At 48.3% G+C, this 22,383-nt stretch overlaps 1 protein-coding gene across 1 annotated transcript in view; it reads right to left on the bottom strand.

Moving 5' to 3' along the window:
- GRIK4 (glutamate ionotropic receptor kainate type subunit 4) overlaps positions 1 to 22,383 on the bottom strand; it is a 344,872-nt gene that overhangs the window by 32,221 nt on the left and 290,268 nt on the right. Inside the window, exons 12-13 of the mRNA XM_068988252.1 lie at positions 17,503 to 17,616; positions 3,477 to 3,586 (exon numbers count right to left, since the gene is read on the bottom strand). Of these exons, the coding sequence (XP_068844353.1) occupies positions 3,477 to 3,586; positions 17,503 to 17,616 (224 nt within the window). The remainder of the gene's footprint in view (positions 1 to 3,476; positions 3,587 to 17,502; positions 17,617 to 22,383) is intronic.

Genomic DNA, 22,383 nt, shown 5'->3' with positions numbered 1-22,383 from the left:
TGGATGAGCGTGATGGACACATAGGGTTGACAAGGCACACAGGCTCCTTCGACTGTCCCTCACAGCCTCACGCTGGCCTCTCTCCCAGCGGTACCTCTGATGTCTCTGATGCCCTAACTTCCTGCCCACCAGACACACGCCCTCCCTCTTCCCTAGCATGCCTCCCACACAAAGCCTTCAGCTCTGATGTGGGAGACACCTCTGGACATATGCCAAGAAGGACAGGTCTGCATGTTCACGCGATGCCATCATCTTCCCCGGCCTTCCTGACCCTTCGCCCAGCCTAGTCTGCAGGTGCTGCAGGGCTGGTTCACATTTCCTTCGCTGCTACTTGTTGCTGATTACAAGGCCAGTGTGCCATCTCTGGCCCCTGTCCCCATACGTCCTCCTTCCTTCCAGGGGCTGCGGGGCTGGATCGGACCCATGGGGCTTCACCCCAGTGGTTCCCAAGCCTACGGGTGGTTGGATGTGAGCTTCAGAACTACAGATTCCCGAGGCCTCATCCCTAGAGATTCTGAGATGATCTGACTTAGACATTCAAGTTTTTTTAAAGCTCCCTGAATGACTCTGATATCAGCTGGCTTGGGAACGGCTGCCATAGAGCAGTGGCTTTCAAACATCTTTTCCCCTCTAAAATCTTACCCAGAAGTACAATACATGAGAGAGAAAAGTGGAGCTGGCCTGAATGAAGACGAGCTGAGGCCGCAGAGCTCTGTGTGCCTAGCCTCTTCACCGCCCCTCCACGTGTCCGCGCCTACCAGGAGCCTCCACGTCCTCAGGAACCCAGTTTGAAAGCTATTGCCTTGGGCCAGATTACCCTACCCTCAGATATTACTCATATAGGATATTATATGTATTTTGCTGCTGTTGTTCAGTTGCTAAGGCCATGTTGGACTGTAGCATGCCAGGCTCCTCTGTCCTTCACTGTCTCCTGGAGTTTGCTCAAATTCATGTCCATTGAATCAGTGATGACATCCAACCAACTCATCCTCTGTTGTCCCCTTCTCCTCCAGCCTTCAATCTTGCCCAGCATCAGGGTCTTTCCCAATGAACTAGCTCTTCATATCAAGTGGCCTGTATATCTGTGTGTGTGTGTGTGTATGTGTGTGCATATATATACATATTGTATGATATATATGATGTATGATCAGACCTCTAGTACAATTTTTTGGTTAATCTTTTTGTTAATTCTGGATCCTGGGGGGCCAGTGTGTGTGTATGAATGTGGATGGCAGGAGAGAGGGGCTGTTTAAGCTCCCAGGGCTGATTGAAAAGCTTCAGGCTGTGGCAGGCAGGGTGAAGCAGTCTTGTGTGTGTGTGTGTGTGTGTGTGTGTGTGTGTGTGTGTTTATGTATCTGATAGCTACGCCCTAATACCACTTCCAGTCCCTCAAGGCCACCTGAGAACCATGACTTTCTACACAGGGCCTCAATCAAAGGGGACAAGAGAGAATTCCAGGGCAGCAGAGCCGAGACTCAGGCAGACAGCTTCCTGTGAGCAGCCGCAGACAGCCCAGCGAAGTGCAGAGGGGACGTGTCAGATGGCGTGCCAGCTCCTGCGCCTTGCCAGTCGACACTGACAGCAGATACTTGACAGTGGGCATGGCTACAGGCCCAAGGAGGGTAGGTGGCACCAAGCGGCACACGCAGCACCCTGTGATGATGACCAGGTTGTAAGCAAGGCCTTTCCCCCTTTGGCTGGGTCTCAGGGGTTGGGAACGACTTCCCAAACCTGGCTTTGATCTCCACTGGAAGAGGCATGGAGAGGGTGATGCCATGCCTCTTGGGCAGGCTGGGAACTGCCCCAGGGGTTCGTACTCCGAAGATCCTTGGGGCTCCATTTTCATTTTTTAAAATTTATTTTTAACTGGGGGGAAATTGCTTTACAATGTTGTGTTGGTTCCTGGTGTGTGTGTGTTAGTTGTTTGGTTGTGCTTTGAGAGCCCACCAACGTAGCCCACCAAGCTTCTCTGTTCATGGGATTCTCTAGGCAAGAATACTGGAGTTGGTAGCTATTTCCTTTTCCAGGGGATCTTCCCGACCCAGGGATTGAACCTGGGTCTCATGCATTGCAAGCGGAGGATTCTTTACCACCTGAGCCACCAGGGAAGGCTGGTCTCCTCTGTGAATGAGTGAGTGAGTAAAGTCGCTCAGTTGCGTCCTACTCTTTGCGACCCCATGGACTGTAGCCTGCCTACTAGGCTCCTCCCTCCATGGGATTCTCCAGGCAAGAGTACTGGAGTGGGTTGCCATTTCCTTCTCCAGGGGATCTTCCCAACCCAGGGATCGAACCCAGGTCTCCTGCATTCCAGGCGGATGCTTTAACCTTTGAGCCACCAGGGAAGCCCAGTGATGCAAATCACCCATAATTAAACACGCATCCCCTCCCTCCTGGGAGTTCCATCTTCTAGCTGGAGGGAGCACAGGCTCTCCTTGAGCAATGAATAGACGTGCTTCTGGGGAAGACCCCACCCCATAGAGGTGGACCATTCACCTCAGAATAGGCGTGCGCTGCCCCTGTAGCCCCAAGGCAGAGGAGAGCAGACAGCTGGACCAGAGCCACTGTCAGCCCCCTAGACTCTCAATCTGAGTGGGTCTTGGCTCCTCTGAGGTGATCAGCTGAGTTCTGAGCAGGAAGTAGGGATCTGTATGAATGACCCTGAACCATGGGAGCTGGTTCTGCCTCTGGATAGTAAGTGGGCTCTTCTGAAGCCCAACTTAGCCTCAGAGAGAAATGACCCTCTCTGCGCATCCTCCTGGGATGCTCCTTGGCTTCTTCCTGGGCTCAGGGACACTCTCTCATGTCCAGGGAGATGGGGGGCAGGTTTCTTGTCCTCCCCGACCCCAGATCTGGAGCATGTGTCTCAACTCAGCGCTGCTTGCCAACGCTGCTCTCCATCCTGCCCTGCTGCTGCCAGCCGCCCTGCACGGTCTCCATTCAACAAGGCAGCTGTGTTTTCACAGACAAACCGGGCTGGGGAAGGGCCAGGCCCTCTGCAGAGGAGGCCGTCTCCCTCGCCTGTGTCACCGAGGCTGCCGGTTCCCAACTCCGGATTTGCAGCCTCTGTTTCCTGTCACTCAGCACTTTGTGGCAGGTCCTGGCGAGGACAGATGCCAGGGCAGCCAAAGGCAGAGCACTTAATCAGAGTAATCTTCCCACCACCTTCCTCCCCTCCTCTCTCTCCCAAGGCAGGGGGCTGGAGACTGGGGAATGAGAGGGGTAAGAGGCAAGGGGCACAAATTTGGACAAGCTCGCCTGTCTATGTTGTGCATATCAGGGGACGGGCACATAGATGGACGGACGGGCAGTGCCCGGCTGACAGCCAGGCCGAGTGGCGCTCGGGTCCTGAGCCCGCCTCCCATTCCTTTGGTTTGGCACCAAGGCCGCCCCCTCCTACTCCCCACCCCTGCCCATGCAGTTCCCAGAGGTGGACACGAGATGGCGGTGTGAGGACAGGGAAGGGGAGAAGCCAGTACCGAGCCACGAGGAAGAGGACGCAGCTGACCGCCAGATAGGCTAGAAGCATGAAGAGCCAGACGCCTGGAGAAAATGGGTCCAGGAAGGAGAAATAGCCGGGTCTGCGTCCCTGGAAATGGAGACAGAAACGAGATTCATGTATGCATTCAGTTAGCACAGCCATTGGGCAGGGGAGGGCAAAGGGGCTGGTGAGCTGGGAATGGGCCCAGACTGCACTGCCTTGGGTTATGGGTGATTGGTTTAAATGACATAGGGGCTGAAGGTGTAGAGGGGTCTGCTCTGAAACATCTACATAGCCTTTAACTTAGTAGATGAAACTAAAGAATGGCCCAGGGCCTCATCACTTCCTAGGATGAAGGAGGCTCTGTGCTGGGCAATAGAACAGCCCTCAGTGTCCGTTATATGCGTCCCCATGTCCTCCAGGGGCAGCGCGGATGGGCTCCAAAGCATCTTGAGCTGTTGATGTCCAAGGACATGTAGCCCCCTCTCTGCCACTCATGTCTTTCTTACGAGGATGCTAATTTGATAGGCATCCTTGGTTTTTGGTTTGCAGGGTGATCTCACATACTGTGAGACCTTCTCAGGTAAACCTCAAACTGGGTGCTGTGAAGCGCCCAGATTTTTATTTTCATTGTATTCGGAAAGAAAGCAAAGCCCTAGGGCATTCACGAGATGTATCCAAGTTTAGACAGCTCATCAGTGGAAGAACTGGGACTCAAATGCATGCTTGCTGACACAAAGCCCAGGGCATCTGATGCAGCCCACGATACTGCGGGAAAACATGGTTGTTCCTAGGCCAGGCAGTCATGGGAGCCAAAGGATGGAGCCAAGAACCAGCCAGAAAGCTGGGGACCACACTCTGGCAGAGAGGGGGGGGCATTTTCTGCAGGAAAGTGAGACAGAACGAGAAGGAAGGAATTTCAGAATCTGCTCCTGGTCTTTAGCAGTGTGGTCTCAGGCAAGTGCACACCCCTCTCCAGACTCCACTGGAGCTGATCTAGATCAAAGGTGATACCCTAGTGACCTGCAGCCCACAGACCACTTGCTTGTTGACTTGTAGTGTTTACTCATTTTGATAAGCTGTCAACATTAAGTGACTAGGATGTTTCACAGAAAAATCCAGATTTCTGGCTTTAAAAATGGATGATCTGGCCACATTGGGCCCAATTCTCAACCAGCTGGAGCTGAGTGGTGGCTGTTCACTCAATTCAGGGCCCCACTCTACAGCTCCCACTGCTGCCCTGGCCTTGAACCAGGCTTGCTTCTTCCACTTACTATGAAACCACTGGAACAGATGCTCCCTAAAGACCATTCTAAATCGAAAATGATATGACTTTATGATTCCAGGAATCTACGAGGTCCATGGATAGGATAGAAAATCAGTATTAAGCTCAGGAGTGCTATGAACAGGTAAACTTTCAAGTTCAAGGACATATCAGTCATGGCACAACCTGCTGTCAGTATCAAGGTATGTCATTTTGTACTGGGGTTCCCAGACACAAGAAGGGGAGCTATCTCAATCAGCTTTCTGGGCTTTTGTTATCCAAGGACAGCCAGACCATGAGATAATGCTGAGAAACTGCAGGTAACAACAGCTGCTCCCAAGGCAGCATCTAAGGAGCAGGGGAGACAGTGCTGCAAGGCCCTGTTGTATCTGCACAAACCCCAATTGTGGCTGATTTTCAGCTGCTCTTCTGGTGAGTTCTCCATCCCTTCCCAGTGAGCCAATAGACAAATTCCCAAAGCACTCGGGAGTATAATTTTATTCTCCCACTGAGGTCACAGTCCAGAGGGTACAGAGTGAAGAAGTCGGAGCTCACCCTCTGCCAGTGGGGCACTGGTTCTTGGATCCTGAAGTCCTTCATCAGTGTGACAGTGCCCCCTGGGGTGGTCTGTCTGAAATTGGATTTCTCTCCCAATGTGGCTTAGACCAGGGAACTGCCCTCTGATACCAACTGCAATTTCTCTGCCTCATGTATGTTCATGTTGAGCTGCAGAGAACACTCAGGTGACTGGGAAAATGAAACAGCTTGAAGGACAAAGCCCAGTGACCAGGGAAACAGGAGAGAAACAGGGAGGAGACCATTTGAGTATGTACGGCCCTATCACTATGTAAATTGTGTAACAGGAAGAAGGACGCACGACAGCGGAATTGGAGTCCCTCGTTAGTCATTCCTGTGTCCATCATGGACTAACCATGCCTTCACCATCATCTGAAGAGCCAGTGCAGAGGCAGGAAGAGACAGCCTGAGTCCAGAAGGGGGTGAAGATGCTCATTACACCTACACACCTGCTGCAGAAAATCACTAGTTCGGGCCTCTCTTGGGGTCCTTCTATCCCCTGGAGCTTCTCTGGGCAAACGTACATGAATTCTACACCTGTCACTCGTGACTACTTCACTCTGTGTCTCCCAACTGAGAGATATCCAGGAGAAAAAAATTCTCTCATTGTTACTCTCTGAATCTGAAACCCCATTAGATGCTCAATGTCAGAAATCTATCCCTGATTATATCACAACGAACGAAATTGAGGAAAATGACAGCACTATTTAAAGCTGCCGTATTTGGTTATGGGTGATAAGAAATGATGCCCAGCCATGGGAAAAATTCCTGGAGACTTAAGTTATAAAACATAGAGCATCACACAAACAAGGATCAAGACATAAACAGAGCTCGCCTGGAAACATATCAGTCACGTTGGCAAGGCAACATCTGATTCCACGTGTGACTGACTGACGCCAACCAGAAAAGCAAGGAATGGGCAGTCATTTGAGATGTGGGTCTGGGCTTGCACAGACTAGGCTTGGACTGAGCCCAAGCTGTTTTTATGATGCCAAAGAGAAGTATGTTACTTGCAAGGCTCTGAACGCCTCCCGTTTTTTTTTCTATGTGGATGCTTTCATTTGCTTCCTTCCCAACAGACATCTGAGTTCCTGGTGCTGGGGGTAGATCGGGAGTCATATGCCACTGGCATTTCTTCCTAATAACAAGTTTTCCTTAACCCAATGGATATGTGGATATATGATGGTGATGCTTTTCTTCAGATCTCAAAATGCTTCACTATGTTCTTTGGATTTCAGTACTCAGTTCTCCATATTGACAGATGGAAGAAATGGGACCCAGGGAGGTTAAGTGCAGTGCTCATATCACTGGTGATGGTTTCAATTTCTCTGGTGCTCGTTTGTCAAGCTGTTCCATAGGGATACCGTGCTCTCCTTCTTTCAAACAGCAGCTGTATCGCATCTTCCTCTCCGTTGTATCTTTACAATTTGCTTCAATAAACTCCCTAATTAATCCTGCACCTTCTCCCCAATGCCAACAGAATCCCAGCCTACTCGATCTCGCCCCCTTAAAGTACTCTAAGCATTATTTATATCCATCATCATTTAAGACTCTCAAGAGTCCCTCGGACAGCAAGGAGATCAACCCAGTCAATCCTAAAGGAAATCAACCCTGAATACTCATTGGAAGGACTGATGCTAAAGCATCAGTGCTTTGGCCACCTGATGTGAAGAACTGACTCACTGGAAAAGACCCTGATGTTGGGAAAGACTGAAGGCAGGAGAAGGGGGTGACAGAGGATGAGACGGTTGGATAGCATTACCTATTCAATGGACATTAGTTTGAGCAAGCTCTGGGAGTTGGTGAGGAACAGGGAAGCCTGGTGTGCGGCAGTCCATGGGGTTGAAAAGAATCGGACACGACTGAGTGAGTGAGCGACAAACCATCCTCTTTGGGGACTCTCTTATTGATTTATACATGTCTCTGTTGACTACAGTTTGGGCCTGTTCTTTCTGGTGAAGACAACCACGTTGAAGGTAGATAATTGGTGATACAGAGTCTATGCCCCAAATGTCTAGGTCAAGCCAAGCCCTGTAAATGGGGCTGCAAATTAGATGGCACCAAAATGGGAACTGGTTCCTTGATTTCTGTACTGTGCTTCAGACGGACCACGTCAGAGCCAGCATCACGGATGCTGTCGGATGGTGAGCGAGACGGGGCTGGTCACCAAATGACTACAATCCCTGAGTGGCAAGGCCCTTTGAATATCAGCAGTGGAGCTGTTCACGGAGTTACCGAGTGGAACTAATCTCCTCTTGCCTGGTGAAAATTCCTCTTATCCTTAAAAAAAATCCGTAACCTCACTGATACTTCATTGCACATTTACTGGAAGAAATGACGTTATAGTAAGAAAGTAATTGCTTGCCCAGAGTCTGGAGCCAAATGCATAAGGACATTGGGGCCAGGTAGTGCAGGACAGGTAATGAATTAACATGCAGACTCTGGAGTCAGCCTGCCCAGGACTGAATCCTGGCTGTACCATATACAATTATGGGATCCTGGGTGAGTTATGTAAGCTCTCTAGGTCTCCAAGTCTTCTTCTGTAACACGGGGGTAATCATAAAACCTACCTCTTGCACTGTTTTAACACACAGTAAGTGCTACATAAGTAAGTGATGGCTCCCCCCTCTGTCTAATGGGCTTCCCTGGTGGATCAGAGGTAAAGAATCCACCTGCCAGTGCAGGAGACGCAGGTTCGATCCCTGGGTGGGAAAGATCCCCTGGAGGAGGGCATGGCAACCTCCTCCAGTACTCTAGATTGGGAAATTCCATGGCCAGAGGAGCCTGGCGGGGTAGTTCTTGGGGTCGCAAAGAGTTGGATACGACTTAGCGACTGAACGACAACTGTCTAATGGGAGCCATGCGTGAGAGAGGTGGGGGTGTATGAGGAAAGAGGGAACTGCCTTTTATAGTCCTCTCTCATGGACAAGAAATCCAATTTTCCGTCCCGTAGTAGCACATGCTAAGGATCCTTGGAGGGAGAATTCCATCTGGCCACATTCCCTTTCTATAACTCCTAGAGTTTTAGTGGGTTATAATACATGAATCATGAGAGTTTCCCCAGGGCTCCCCCAGGAAGTGATTAGGGTAATACCAGGCTCTCTTCTGGAAGGCTGGCTCTTAGAAGCTGGTAATTGCAAGCTTTGGAACTCAGTTCCACCTCAGCCTTCCCAAAGGAGTCAAGACAGAGTGGCTCAGATGTGCAGTGGGCTCTCCTGTGTCTGTGTGAGGGCTGGGCACCCTCCACTGCCTGACACACAGACTTGGGACATCAATGCTGTTGCTTCTCTCCCTCCAGCAGCACTCTCCCCTCTCCAGCAGAACCAAAGACAGAGGCTCATCCTGTCCTCCATGTGGCCTTGCCAGCCTGTAGAACTAAATGGCCACTGATACAGAGGTTTCTTTCCACTACCAGGTGTCATCAGTGGTCAATAAAACACTCTTTAGGGCTGAAGAAACAGATAAGACAGATGCAGTCTCCATGAATCCTTCTGGAAGAAGCAGAAGGAGGAGATTCTTGGTCCACCCCAGGAACCCATGGATAACTCCCTCAGTGTGTCTGCAGTGGACTGTCTTGATATTTTGGTTTAGCACACACTTCCCACCTCTGACTCTAAGAGGAAAAAAGAAGTAAGCAATTAATCCCTCTTCACTTAAAACACCCAGATGGGGTTGTTGCCTTTATAATCCAGATGCTGGTATATCTATTTTCACTTTGCTGATTGGAACTCTGTCACAAGAAGACCTAAGTTCTAAACCTGGTTCTGACCTTGACTTTCTGAGTGATCTTTGGTGAACCACTCTGCTTCTCTGGGTGCTGTTTTCTTCTTCCAGAAAGTGGAATATCGCAATCAACATGAAGTGGGGATGTGAGAATTACTATAGTAACATTGATAAAATCCTTGAGCTTCTTGAGAGAGAAGCACTCTATAAGTAACCAATAGTAACGTGATTATACATCCAGAGAACCATATACTTCCGTTATACGGGCTATCAGGTTACTTAGTTTTAAGGAATAGAACTTTATTCATTTTCTACTTTCTCATAACAGAGTATTAAGCAGTATTAGAAATGATTCATTGGTTTACTAAGTATTATTCCCCATTTTCCTAGACAGTCTTTCTGAGATGAAACAGACCTTCTTGAAAAACGACTAATACATCCAGAAAAAATGCCAGGTGTTAATTTAATGTTGAAATTTATTTCTTGCTCATTTTTAAATTTAATCAGTTTGCTTTTTTTTTTTTTTAACTTTTCTTTAAAGAGATGATTCTTGCCAAGGGTTAAGAAGAGAAAAAGAACAAAGTGTCAAACTTTCACATTTGTCATTCAAAGATGGAGCAGAACATCACAGGGGGAAATAATTAACTCATATTTTCTAAAAACTTATTTATTTGTTTACCTATTTTTGGTGGTCCTGGTTGTGGCACATGGGCTCTTGCTTGGGGCATGTGGGCTTTCTTTAGTTGTGGCGAGTTGGTGCTACTCTCCAGCTGTGGCCTGCAGGCTCAGTAGTTGTGGCTCATGGGCTTAGTTGCCTGAGCCATGTGGGATCTTAGTTTCCAGACCAGGGATCGAACCCATGTCTCCTGCATGGGCAGGCAGATTCTTAACCACTGGACCATCAGGGAAATCTCACTAACTCACATTTTTCAAGGGAGCCTTAGATGCTCTGGCTGGCTCAGGGTGCTACATGGGATCATAGATAGTATCATTAGATTAGAAAGGATCGTGAAAGATCACCTAACACAAGGAAATATACCTCCTACACCATAAAGACAGATCATTGCAAGTGTGTGGACTTGGAGACTGAAAACCTGGGTTCCGTGCACCCTCACCATTGCCCCATCTTTCTTCCTTCCCCTGCACCACTGGCCACCACTGACCTCAGAATCCTTCTGTGTGAAACAAGAATTCTACTGTCTGCCTCGGGGGGTTGCTGTAGTAAACCAGAGATTGTGAAAGTGCTTCATGAATAACGAGGCGTCAGATGATGTTAGTCAACACACAAATATCCTGGACATGCACCCAACCTCCTTGAATATATCGATGCTGAATTTTTTAAACCTGATTATCCATTTTGGGGCTCTATGTGCCAAATGTCAAACCCCAGGTTGGCTTTTGGCATGCTCTGGTGAGGCCTTGCTCCAACAGTCAGTGTGTGCTTGAGGCATACAAACTTACTTTAATATTAATCTGAGCAAAACATCATTAGGCAAATTGCTGCTGTAGAAAAATAAGAGAGAGAAAGCTACATGACATACTCTAACATCAAATATGAATGTTTTTGATTTTCTGTGCTCTTCTCCCTTCCATTCACAGATATTTGGGAGCTTATAGTATGCATCAGTTCTATAAAACGCTGGACTGCAAAATACACAATTCTGTGAAACCCCCCGGACTGCAAAATGCCCTTGGGGTTATACTTCTGTGTTACATACTGAACTTCTCAATAAGAAATAAGCTAATATGCTAAGGAAATGAAGAGAGTCCTGAACTTCTGATGTCCCCAGTCACTGGACTCCCATCTGTGGAGTACATGGGGACACTCCAGATTCTAAAGGCTGGGCCCTCTATGTTTGACCTGGAAGCTCATCTGGCCTGGGTCAGGGGTTCTGAGGCCTTCTCAGGAGTGTGCTTTTCTGTCTGTGGGATGCACAGGCATCAGGGCGGGAGGGAGTAAGGGGTTCAGGTGGCAGCTATGGCAAAGCCTGACCTGTTGATGGATCTGAGCTCCCCCAACATCTGCTTTCACTCACTTTTTGTTCTCAGACCAACAGGGTAAAGGTCAGAAAGAAAAAGAAGAAATCAATTCGGGTCACTCATCCTGCTGCCTAGAATACTGGACCTCCTGACAGAAGCCAGGTTCCTGGGAGTCAGTGATGCTTGGCCGTGAGCCACAAAGGGAAGTGGTGCTCATTGCTCACAGAATTACAAGATCCCTCACACTTCTCCCCACTTTCCTTTCTTCCTTCTATACTTTTCAAGTAAATGCTGCCTGTTTAGGATGATGACATTTTCCACACCAAAAATCATCCCATAAACATGCATAGTCTAATACCATATGATATTGGGGCTTCCCGGGTGGCTCAGCAAAGAATCTGCCAGCCTAGGCAGGAGACACAGGCTCAATGATCCCTGCTCCAGAAAGATTCCACGTGCCTTGGGGCAAATAAGCCCATGCAACACAATTACTGAGCCTGTGTGCTGCAAGTACTGAAGCCTGAGTGCCCTAGAGCCTGTATTCCACAAGAGGGGCTGCCGCACCAGGAAGCCTGCACATCGCAGCTAGAGCGTAGCCCTCTCTTACCGCAGCCAGAGAAAGCCCACGAGCAGCGGCAAAGACCCAGCACAGCCAAAAATAAAGAAGGTACTTCTTAAAAGCCTAAAAAATAAAAGAAACCCCTGCCTTCAAGGAGGATACAGGCCACTGGAATGCAGCAGTTGATGTTAGAGATGAGGAGAGCCTGAACCAAGGCAGAGTGGGCAGGAATAGACAGCATCTGTGAAGACTGCTTAGGACGTGAGTGGACCAAATGGGCATTCGAGGAAAGACAAGTGCAGGGCGGCTCAGGTGGCTGGATGCAGATGCTGCGACCCGAGAGGGGGCAGAGGGGAGGAGGGAGGAACATGCCAAATGCAGTTTGTGTGAGTCCCCGTTTTTGAGGTGCCTGTGAGATATCCATGTGGAGATGGCTCGTGTGTGCCCAGCTGCTCAGTCATGTCTGACTCTTCGTGACTCCGTGGACTGTAGCCTGTCAGGCTCCTCTATCCATGGCATTATTCTAGATATAATGATGTAAGTGAATAATGATATATAATGAATAAATGATACTGGAGTGTTGTCATTTCCTCCTCCAGGGATCCTCCTGACTCAGGGATCGAACCTGCGTCTCCTGTGGCTCCCACACGGGCAGGCGGATTCTTTATCACTGAACCGCCTGGGAAGTCTGGAGACAACTTAGTAATGTTTTTAAAATATGCTTCCGGAATTCAGGAGAGCAGTCAGGGTTAGATTTATAGATTTGGGAGCAGGTGAGATTATCCAGTCAGAGAATTGGGAGAGTGAGAATGGAAAAGGACCACAGACATTTAAGTGGCAAACAGAGAGAGAAGAATCAAGAGAAATGGTAAAGAAGGCAATAATCAGAGAGACAGGAAGCACAGCAGGAGAGAATGGTGATTAGGAACAGAGAGGGGGTTTTAATCAGCAGGAGAGATTGACAATAACAAATGTCAAAGCCAGCCTCTGAGTGGCAGGGAGTAGAGGTCGAAGAGCAAAACAGTCTTCTGATTCTGATCCTGGATATGCCTGGCAGAAATAGATTATACCCCAAGGTTGAGAGGAAGGAAAATATCCCACAGTCAACTCGTGATGATCCATGTTCAAGAACCTAGATAATCTGAGATTGCTGGACAGGCACAAGTTACTTCTGGTTATCTTTAGAGTTGAGATATACCTACCACCACCTGTTATTTTGAAAGGTTCTGAAGAACTTCTAACTAGGCATTTATACCTTGTGTTAACTATTTTTATTGTTGCACACAGGTTTGATTTTCACCAGATGCTCACTTTTTTGGTAACTATCACTCACAACTCAGGTGACCTTGATACAGAGCTAAGAGACTGGGTCATTATAGATTATAAACTACATTAAATGAATCATATTTTTGCTCACAGAGAACTATCAGTTAGAGAAAATTTACAAAATAATAAACACCCAGTATTCAACTTTAATTTCACCAGCTTAACACTTATTGTGTCAGAGAGAGCTTCTCTATGTAAAATAATTTTAGACAGCGGCACTCACGGTGAACTCTGCTGGGCTCCCCTTTGGTATTATCTGTTTCTGACAACCTCTTTTGTCTCAGACTCTGCACACTTCATCTCAGACTTGTTCTAACCAGGTCTCCCCATTTAGTTGATTCAGGATTGTCTTCTCCCCAGCTCACTTTTTGATGCTTTCTAAGCATTCTGCTGCACACATGGAATGCAAGTAAATATTTGTTGAATAAATGTATAAACCGTCAGTTCTGCTTAGTGTGAGCTGTTCACGCCAGCACTCAATTTTTGCTCAGCTTGGCCCCCTGTTAAAAATTAGATCTGAGCAGCTGTGTGACACACTAGTGCCTCAGTAAAACGGCAGGGAGAGGGAAGGAACGTTGATCAGACAAGGGAACTGTGTGGGTAAGGCTCTCCAGAGAGACAGAGAATACCAGGAGGATGTGTGTGTGTGTGTGTCTGTGTGTGTGTGTGCATGTGCGTGCACGCTCAGTCATGTCTGACTCTTTGTGACCCTGTAGACTGTAGCCCACCAGGCTCCTCTCTGTCCATGGGATTTCCCAGACAAGAATACTGGACTGGCTTGCCATTTCCTACTCTAGGGGATCTTCCCAACTCAGGGATCAAACTTGTGTTTCTTGCTTCGCTTGCATTGGTAAGTGGATTCTTTACCAGTAGCGCTACCTGAGTTATTTCAAGGAATTGGCTCGTGTGATTGTAGGAGCTGGTAGGTCCCAAATCTGTAGGGCAGGCTGGAAACTCAGGATTTCTACGTGATAGCTTTGATACAGAATTCCCTTTGCTTTGGCAAACCTGCTTTTGCTCTCAAGGCCTTTCACTGATTGGATGAGACCCACCCACATAACCAAGGGTCATCTCCTTTACTTGACGTCAACTGATCATAGATGTTCATCACATCTACAAAAGACCCTCGTAGCATCATCTGGACTAGGGGTTAACGGAATATCTGGGCACTAGAACCTCTCCAAGCTGACACATAAAATTTCACATCCCAGAACGAACGCAGACGAGCTCATACAGTCTGAGGCGTGCAGTTGGTAGGAAACATTTGGCTGATGGTCCCATTAAGGATGTCCAGAGTTGATGTTCAGGACAGTGGTGTCCTGGTGGTGCAGGTGGCCTAGCAGCAGATGTCCCAGGCGGTGAAAACACTTGCGCTGATGTGCTTATACTCATATGGCTCCTCTCAGCCCATCTGATCATGGGCGGTGCTCTAGTGCCTTCGGCCTTAGTCAGGAACTCAAGGCCAGAGCCTAGTCATGTGACCTGACCATAGAAATGCCATTTGGAGGAAGACTGTGTCTCTGTCTTTTTTGGATCCTCCTTCGGAGCTCAGTTGTGGGAGGAGAATGGGTCGGGGTGATGGGGGGGTGGGGCTCAAGAAATGGTGCTGGATGGAAAGCTGTCTCTAGGTATCAAGCAATATGATGATGACAAGAACATTACCCTGTGAATCAGGAGACCTGGATTCCAGACCCAGCTCCAGGTGTGACCGTGGTCTCCTCATTTGTAAGATAGGAATGATAACACCTCCAGTTGCGAGGACCAGTTGAGAATAGGGAGAGAGCCCCACTTACGGGACAACTTATGAGCAGGTCACACAATGCAGGTGACAGCCTCATATCACGGTGAAACAGAGCAGGACCTATGGTCCTTGTCTCCCCCAATCATGTCCTCTGCCTGCCCTATGTGTGTGGAAAACTTTAGCCAAAGGATAAGTTTAATCAGAGAAGTGAGAAATGCAGAAACAAAGGAAAACAGTCAAAGGAGACTAAACAGTAATAATGTAGTCATTAAGCATAGTCAAGAACCTTTCATTCTTTCTCAAGGGCTATAGATAATATTCTGAGCCATATCCTGTGAGCTGTCTTACAGATACCAAAACAGCAGGTGGAGAAATTAACTACAGGATGACCAGACTGTACCCAGGACATGAGCTGCCACAATTCCGAGAACTGGCCTCCAAGAAATGGAAACAAACCAACCTTGGAACGAAAGATTGGACCTAAACAATCAGGATGCTGCTGCTCAGACCACTGATGACCAATTTAAAGATGACGGTCAGAGCTGACTGTGCTATTTCTGTATGTGGCCCCCTCCCTCTGTCTATAAAAGCTCTTGCCCCACTGGTTACCAGCAGGGGGTGGGGAGAGTCCCCCACCTTTTGGACAGATGTCTGCCACCCTTCTCCTACCCCAGGTGCTGACATCTGAAATAAAGCAAACTTCCCTTTCCACCAACCTGGCCTGCTTACTGGCTTCTGAGTGGCGAGCAGCCGGACCCCACATACACTCTTTCAGTAACAACAGAGAGGACACAGGCTTGCACCACACCGTTCCTGGGTTTGAACTCTGCTCTTTCACTGAGAGATGTGTGGGCTTGGCTACACTTGTAGAACTGCTTGCCACTGTTTCCTCATTTCTAAAATAAGAACAGGATGACTGTACTCAATTACTAGGGCTGCCAGAACAAGGTGCCACTGACTGGCAGGGAGGGGGCTTAACACAACAGAAGTGAATCATCTCAAGGTTCTGGAGGCTGGAAGTTCAGAATTAAGGGCAAATGCTTTCCTTGTCCCTTCTAGCTTCTGGGGTTGCTGGCCATCCTTGGCGTTTCTTGGCTTGTAGATGTATCCCTCTAGTCTGCCTCCAAATTCACAGGGTCTTGTCTTCCCCTCTCGGAGAAGGCAATGGCACCCCACTCCAGTACTCTTGCCTGGAAAATCCCATGGACGGAGGAGCCTGGTAGGCTGCAGTCCATGGGGTCGCTAAGAGTCAGACACGACTGAGGGACTTCACTTTCACTTTTCACTTTCATGCATTGGAGAAGGAAATGGCAACCCACTCCAGTGTTCTTGCCTGGAGGATCCCAGGGATGGGGAAGCCTGGTGGGCTGCCATTTATGGGGTCACACAGGGTCAGACACGACTGAAGTGACTTAGCAGCTGTCTTCTCCTCTGGGTGTCTGTGTCCAAATTTCCCACTTCTTTATAGAGACACTGGTCATTGGATTAGCTCCACCTCCCCTATTCCAGTATGACCTCATCTTAACTTGACTCCATCTGCGAAGATCCTATTTCCAAATAAGGTCACCCAATTCACAAGTCCTTTTGAGGGGACACAAACCAATCCGTGACAACAGCCCACATCACAGGGGCCTGAAGAGTGTCTGGCACACAAGAGGTGCTCAGTGAATGGGAGTTATCATTATCATGGAAAACATAGGAGGAAAGATCAAAATCCCCCTTCATTCATAAGACAGAAACATCCATCACCACAGTGATTATGACCAGATCCTCACATTTCTATCTGGCTTAGCCCAGACAGCTTGGGATTTTGATGCTGTCTCGTCTTCCAGATGATGTAGTCTCTCTGTCCAAGCTGGGCAGCAATGATGATGGACACTGAGGCCCAGCCCAGGACAGTGGTCTTCTGAGCTGCCCGAGTGGACTCTGAGACAAGAAGTCCTTCCTCCTGGAGAAACGGGCCACAGATCCTGATGCCCTGGCTGGGGCTGCAAATATAGAAAACTCCTTTCTCCCAGGGCTGAGACTTGGGGCCTGGGAGGGGCTCAGAAGGGTGGAGGGTCTTCAGCAGGTAGATGGGGTGAGCTCTGGGTTCCTCGCTGTTGAGCAGCTTTGTGGTGCCGGCTGCTAGAATACATCATGTTGGCATGACCTTGGATGCCTAAAGTGACTAGATCATTGGGGAAATCCATGTACTAGATGTGTGCTTAGAGCTAGGTTGGATAAGGGTTACTATTCCCTCTCTGGATGCTCCCCCCACCAGCCAGTAACTTTGATGTCGCATCCAGCCCCTGCTGCCCGTGGGGGAGCTTTTACAAACTCATTTTTATACTCAGTCTAGTCCTTCCTTTTGAAAGGGAGGAAGAAGAAGCTATAAGTAATATTACATTACCTGCTCTTTATTCTCCAGTGCAGCTAATCAAAAGAGGGAGTCTGCATTGCCTCAGTAGGTGCAATGCTCAGAATGAAGAGAAGCAGATCTGAAGGTTGCCAAAGGCTTTGAGAAATCTGGGGTGACTCATCCGGGCTGGGGACCCACCACCTTGGAGGAACCTGAGTAACCCTTGGGTCCAATTGCCAACACTCTACGAACCAAGGGTTGAATGATCGTTCTTGGCCATCCCTATGCAGTAAGGCAGAAGCATTATTTTTACTGGAAAGCCCCCAAGTGTGACTTTTCCATTCCTCCTGTTTGCAAGTCCTCACAGCTGATGGGGGAGAAAATAGCCTGGCACATTTGCATTTAAGTCTTGAAATCTAAATATTTCTGTGAGTCATTCATTATTACCATATAACTCAGTGTTTGCATGCAAATAACTCTAATGCCATAAATGCTTATAAAATAAATCTCTTACCATATGAACTCGGTAAAGAATGCTAATTCCCAGAGTCATGAATGGCTTCGAGAAATCAATCACTTTCTCCCGTTCTGCAGTAATGGTGAGGCCTGCCACGGCCAGATCCGCTTTCTGAAAGGAACAGAGGGAGGTCATCAAAGGGGGGCCCCATGAGAAGGGGGCACAGGGACTGCTGACCAGAGGCCGCCAGCGATGGAGAGGTGCCACTCTGGTCTGGCTTCTCTGCTTGGGCAGTGATCCTAAGCAGCCAGAGGTCTGAACAGTCACTCATGAGAGGACACGGATGTAGAAGCTGTAACTCATGTCCCTCTCAAGGACGTATTTGTGCTCAGTCGCTTCGGTCCTGTCCCACCCTTTGCGACCCTACAGGCTGTAGCTCACCAGGCTCCTCAGTCCAGGGATTGTCCAGGCAAGAGTACTGGAGTGGGTTGCCATGCCCCTTTCCAGGGGATCTTCCTGACTCAGGGATCGAACTAGTGTCTCCTGCATTATAGGAAGATTCTTTACCGCTGAACCACCAGGGAAGCCCTCATCTGAGGTTCAGTTCAGTGCAGTTCAGACGCTCAGTCGTGTCCAACTCTTTGCGACCCCATGAATCGCAGCACGCCAGGCCTCCCTGTCCATCACCAACTCCCGAAGTTCACCCAGACTCGCGTCCATCGAGTCCGTGATGCCATCCAGCCATCTCATCCTCTGTCGTCCCCTTCTCCTCCTGCCCCCAATCCCTCCCAGCATCAGAGTCTTTTCCAATGAGTCAACTCTTCACATGAGGTGGCCAAAGTACTGGAGCTTCAGCTTAGACCCCTTTAAATATGTAAATTAGCATAAAAAGGGAGGCTCACTATGGACCTGTCAGACAGAGACTAAAAACGCCCTAGGCAAGGGAGAACTGGCAGACAGAACTTCTGGATACTCAATAACGAGTAGTTTTTTATTCAACTGATGGACTTGTTCAGCCAACAAACAAGTCCCAGTGTTGTGTGAGCTTTGGTGAGGGAGTTACAGTGGAAAATAAAAATGATGACTCCTTGGAAATTACAGGCAATCTAATGCAACCGCATTTATCTCCCAGGGAAGAAATGAAGGTCAAGAATTGAGCGAGTGGCTCAACGTCACAAGCTTGTCTTTGTCAGAGGTAGGACTACACCTCAGGCTTCCTGGACCACTGGCCTTATGTTGATGACAAGGTCAAAATCCAGGTGCCACAGCAGAACTCTGTGAAGGGTCTCTGATCCCTTTATGCGAAGTCACCAGATGTTTCTGCACCTCAAGTGCCCACACCTGATAAGAATCTTTCTTTAATTAAGATCCCCTGAGAAAGGAAGTGCTGTCAGCTCCTCCATATATCTCTCTGTCAGGAAGTTCTTCCTTGTGTCTAATTTCAATCCACTCTGTTGCAAAGCAAGCTCACTTCCTATTGGCCTGCTCCCCTATACATAGAGTGGTGGGGCCCAGAGTGCTGTTCACTTCTGGCCATGCTCTGCCCTAACTAGCTAACCAACCTCACTTCACTTCTCTTGGCTTCCTTAATTTCATCTGCAAACCAAGGGTATGGGGTTTAGACAGTACCAGGATCCTTCCAAGCAATTCTCTGATGGTGATTTTCAAAGTGTAGTTTAGGATCACCCGCATTAGAATCACCTTATTCTTATAAAAGACTAAGAATGTTAAAGAGCAAAGAGCTTATTAAAATATGAATTCCTGAGTCTCATCCCAAACCTCCTGGATCAGACTCTTGTCATGGGGCCTGGGAGTCTATTTGTGACAAGTTGTCTGGGTGATTCTGACTTATACTGATATTTAAGAATTATGTTTTAAAACCTAGGCATGTATCTCAGACTAGCTTCCATCAAGGTTTACATTTCAGCTTCTTTTACCAATTCTGGTGGATCTGTTGATACACAAGGTGGAGAAAGAAAGGAGGAAAGGTGAGGTGTTTAACAGTCTACAAACAGGCCAACTGGTTCTGAATGAGAACACACACACACACGCATGCTATACATGTGTGCGATTTTTGCTAAATCATTGCAAAGGAAGTAAGGAGAGAGACATGTCACTCCTCACTTTATACACAAAGGGATTTATGATTTGTACACACTGGATACATCCATTGACAAACATCAGTTTCTCCTCCATCTCAGCTTCGCTCCTCAACCCCCAACTCATGCTAAAGCAGCCACTCAGTCCAGCATCAGTTAACAAGGTAGAGCCTTATAAAGTGAAGGTGAAAGTATTAGTCACTCAGTCATGTCTGACTCTTTGCATCCCCATGGACTGTAGCCCACCAGGACCCTCTGTCCTTGGAATTCTCCAGGTAAGAATACTAGCGTGGGTAGCCGTTCCCTTCTCCAGGGGATCTTCCTGATTCATCGATTGAACTCAGGTCTCCTGCATTGCAGGCAGATTCTTTACCATCTGAGCCAACAAAGAAGTCCTCACAAAGTGAGGCCAGGCTTTAAAGTGACTAGAGTGCAGATGTAAGAGATTTTTAATAAAAACGAAAAACACGAATGCCTTTTTGAGCTCGTTCTATATTTCTCCAAGAGAGTGTTGATGACTGCTGTCAAGTGAATCAACCCTTGAGAAGGGAGTGAAGTTTGATTAGGAGATGGTTAGTGCCTTCATTTGTGGGGATCCTTCAGAGGGTTGTTAGGACCTTTCAGAACTTCAGTCCCTCGATGACAGTGGCTCTAACTTGAGTTCCACTCAAGAGCATATTTGTAAAGCAACAGAAATCAACCACAAAGATGTAGCAGGTGGAATACCGGTCCTGTGCAGGGTTACAGCAAAACAGCTGTCAAGCCCTGCAAAGACCTTGCACAGAGGAGACAGGAGTTTAATAGGCTGGAATGAAAGAACTGAAGAAAAGAATAGAAAAATGAAAACTGATACAATGGGCAAGAGATAACCACAGCATCCTGTCATTTTTCTGGTTATTAAAAAAAAAAATAGATACCTCCAAACCAAGTAACCCAAATCAACAACTCTATCCTCAAGTTTCTTTCCCCTCCACCACCGACAACACAGCCTTACTCCCAGACTGCAATTTAGAAATCATTTCACAAGTTTATAAAGTCGGCCAGCAACAACATTATGGTAAAACAATTCCATATGGAGAGGAAGCTAGAAATGGACAGCATCCCAGGAGGGCGCTTTCCTGGATAGAAGCAGAAAGACCACACACCCCGGGAGAACGTCTGTCCCAGCCTCGGACAGGGCGCTTCTGTCTATTCTCAAATAGATGCTTCCCCAAGCTAGACCAAACAGAAAACTGCCTCCTGGAGGCACTGCTGCCCCTTTAGCCCAGCCCTTCTCTCTCTCCTTTGTCTCCACTTGAGAGTAACTTGGGTGCAGGGGAGGCAGGGAGGGGAGAGTGAGATGCTAGAAGAAGCTATGGAGGTTATGTAGTGGATTTTTTTTTCATTGACTCAGTAGCGAGCAGTAATCACGCTCCATGGCTTCTGCGCAGCCCGGATTACCAGCAACAACCTCATGGGATCAGCTATTCCAAAAGGCGGGCATGTCTTTTATTTTTACCTTAGTTAAAAAGACATTATCCTATAAAGCAGGCTTTGATGAGGAAGTCATGTGCCACAAAACCAAAGTAAAAACCACAGGAGCTGGGACTGCAGACTAGCAATTGTGGGCATGGGAAGTCAAGGGAAGTATGGGCATCACGATGGTTCAGCCCAGCCCTTCTGCATCTCCAGTCACTCTTTGGGGAGAGCCGTGCTCTCCAGTGAAAGAACCATGGACGGGACATCAGAAGACCTGGCTCTCATCACAGCTGGGCCATAAACTCACTGTGATCTGGGGAAAGTGATTCTACTGCCCGGACCTGAGTTTCTCCTACTGTGAAATGAAAGGACTCAACCAGGTGCTCCGAAGCCCTTGCACATGTGTGTGCTTAATTGCTTCAGTCATGTCTGACTCTGCGACACTATGGACTGTAGCCCGCCAGACTCCTCTGTCCATGGGATTCTCCAGGAAGGAATCTTCCCAACCCAGGGACTGAACTCATGTCTCTTATGTCTAACCTGCATTGGCAGGTGGATTCTTTACCACTAGCACTGCCTGGGAAGCCCTCTGAAGCTCTTCCCCAGGCCTAAGATCCCAGGCTTTCATTTTGCTGGACTAGGAAGGGAGGAACTTCCATCAGCTGGTCCCCATTTGCTCCAGAAGATGACGGTGGTCCCTAGAATCGATGTTTCAGAGATGTCAGGGAGGAGACTGTTTATCACCTTAGTCAGCAGGGAGTAGAGCCCAAGGCAGGAAAGCCATAAAGGCCAGAAAGATGCAATGCCATCTGGAGAGGGCAGATCTAGAGGTGTGCCCTGGGGGGGCCGGGAACCCAGAAAAGGGTAGGACGCCTGGAGCTAGAGAAAGAGGAGAGGGAGGAATGGGAACACGGAACAGGCAGAGCATTCTGTAAGCATCACGATGCTCCTGGTTCCTGGGTGTGTGTGTGTGTATGTGTGTGTCACGCACACACACACACACACAGGGGTGTATAAATACATTCCCTCTGAGAGAAAGACCTCTCTCCTCTTCCCATTTTTGATTGAAAGTGCTCTTTGAAGAGCTTCATGTTCTGCCTCTGAGAGATCCCCTCTTTTATCTCCTGGCTGTTTGTGGAATTTACAAGGGGAGGGCAGACTGCAGGCAGCCTGGAGGTGACTTCCAAAACATACTACCCTGTGCCTCCTGGGTTGAATGGGGTCACACGAAACTGCCACCATCATCGCTATCAGAGCCTGAAGGCTCAGGGTGGCCGCGGCTCTTCTCCTGGGATGAGAGGCCTGGCTGGAAGATGGCAAATTCACAGCAGGGCTCTGGGCCGTGCCTGCTCCAGCCCGCAGACCCCACCCCGTGCTTCCC

The sequence above is a fragment of the Capricornis sumatraensis genome, chromosome 16, assembly GCF_032405125.1.
Source record: "Capricornis sumatraensis isolate serow.1 chromosome 16, serow.2, whole genome shotgun sequence".
NCBI lineage: Eukaryota > Metazoa > Chordata > Mammalia > Artiodactyla > Bovidae > Capricornis > Capricornis sumatraensis.
This window is presented reverse-complemented; position numbering and strand designations above follow the sequence as displayed.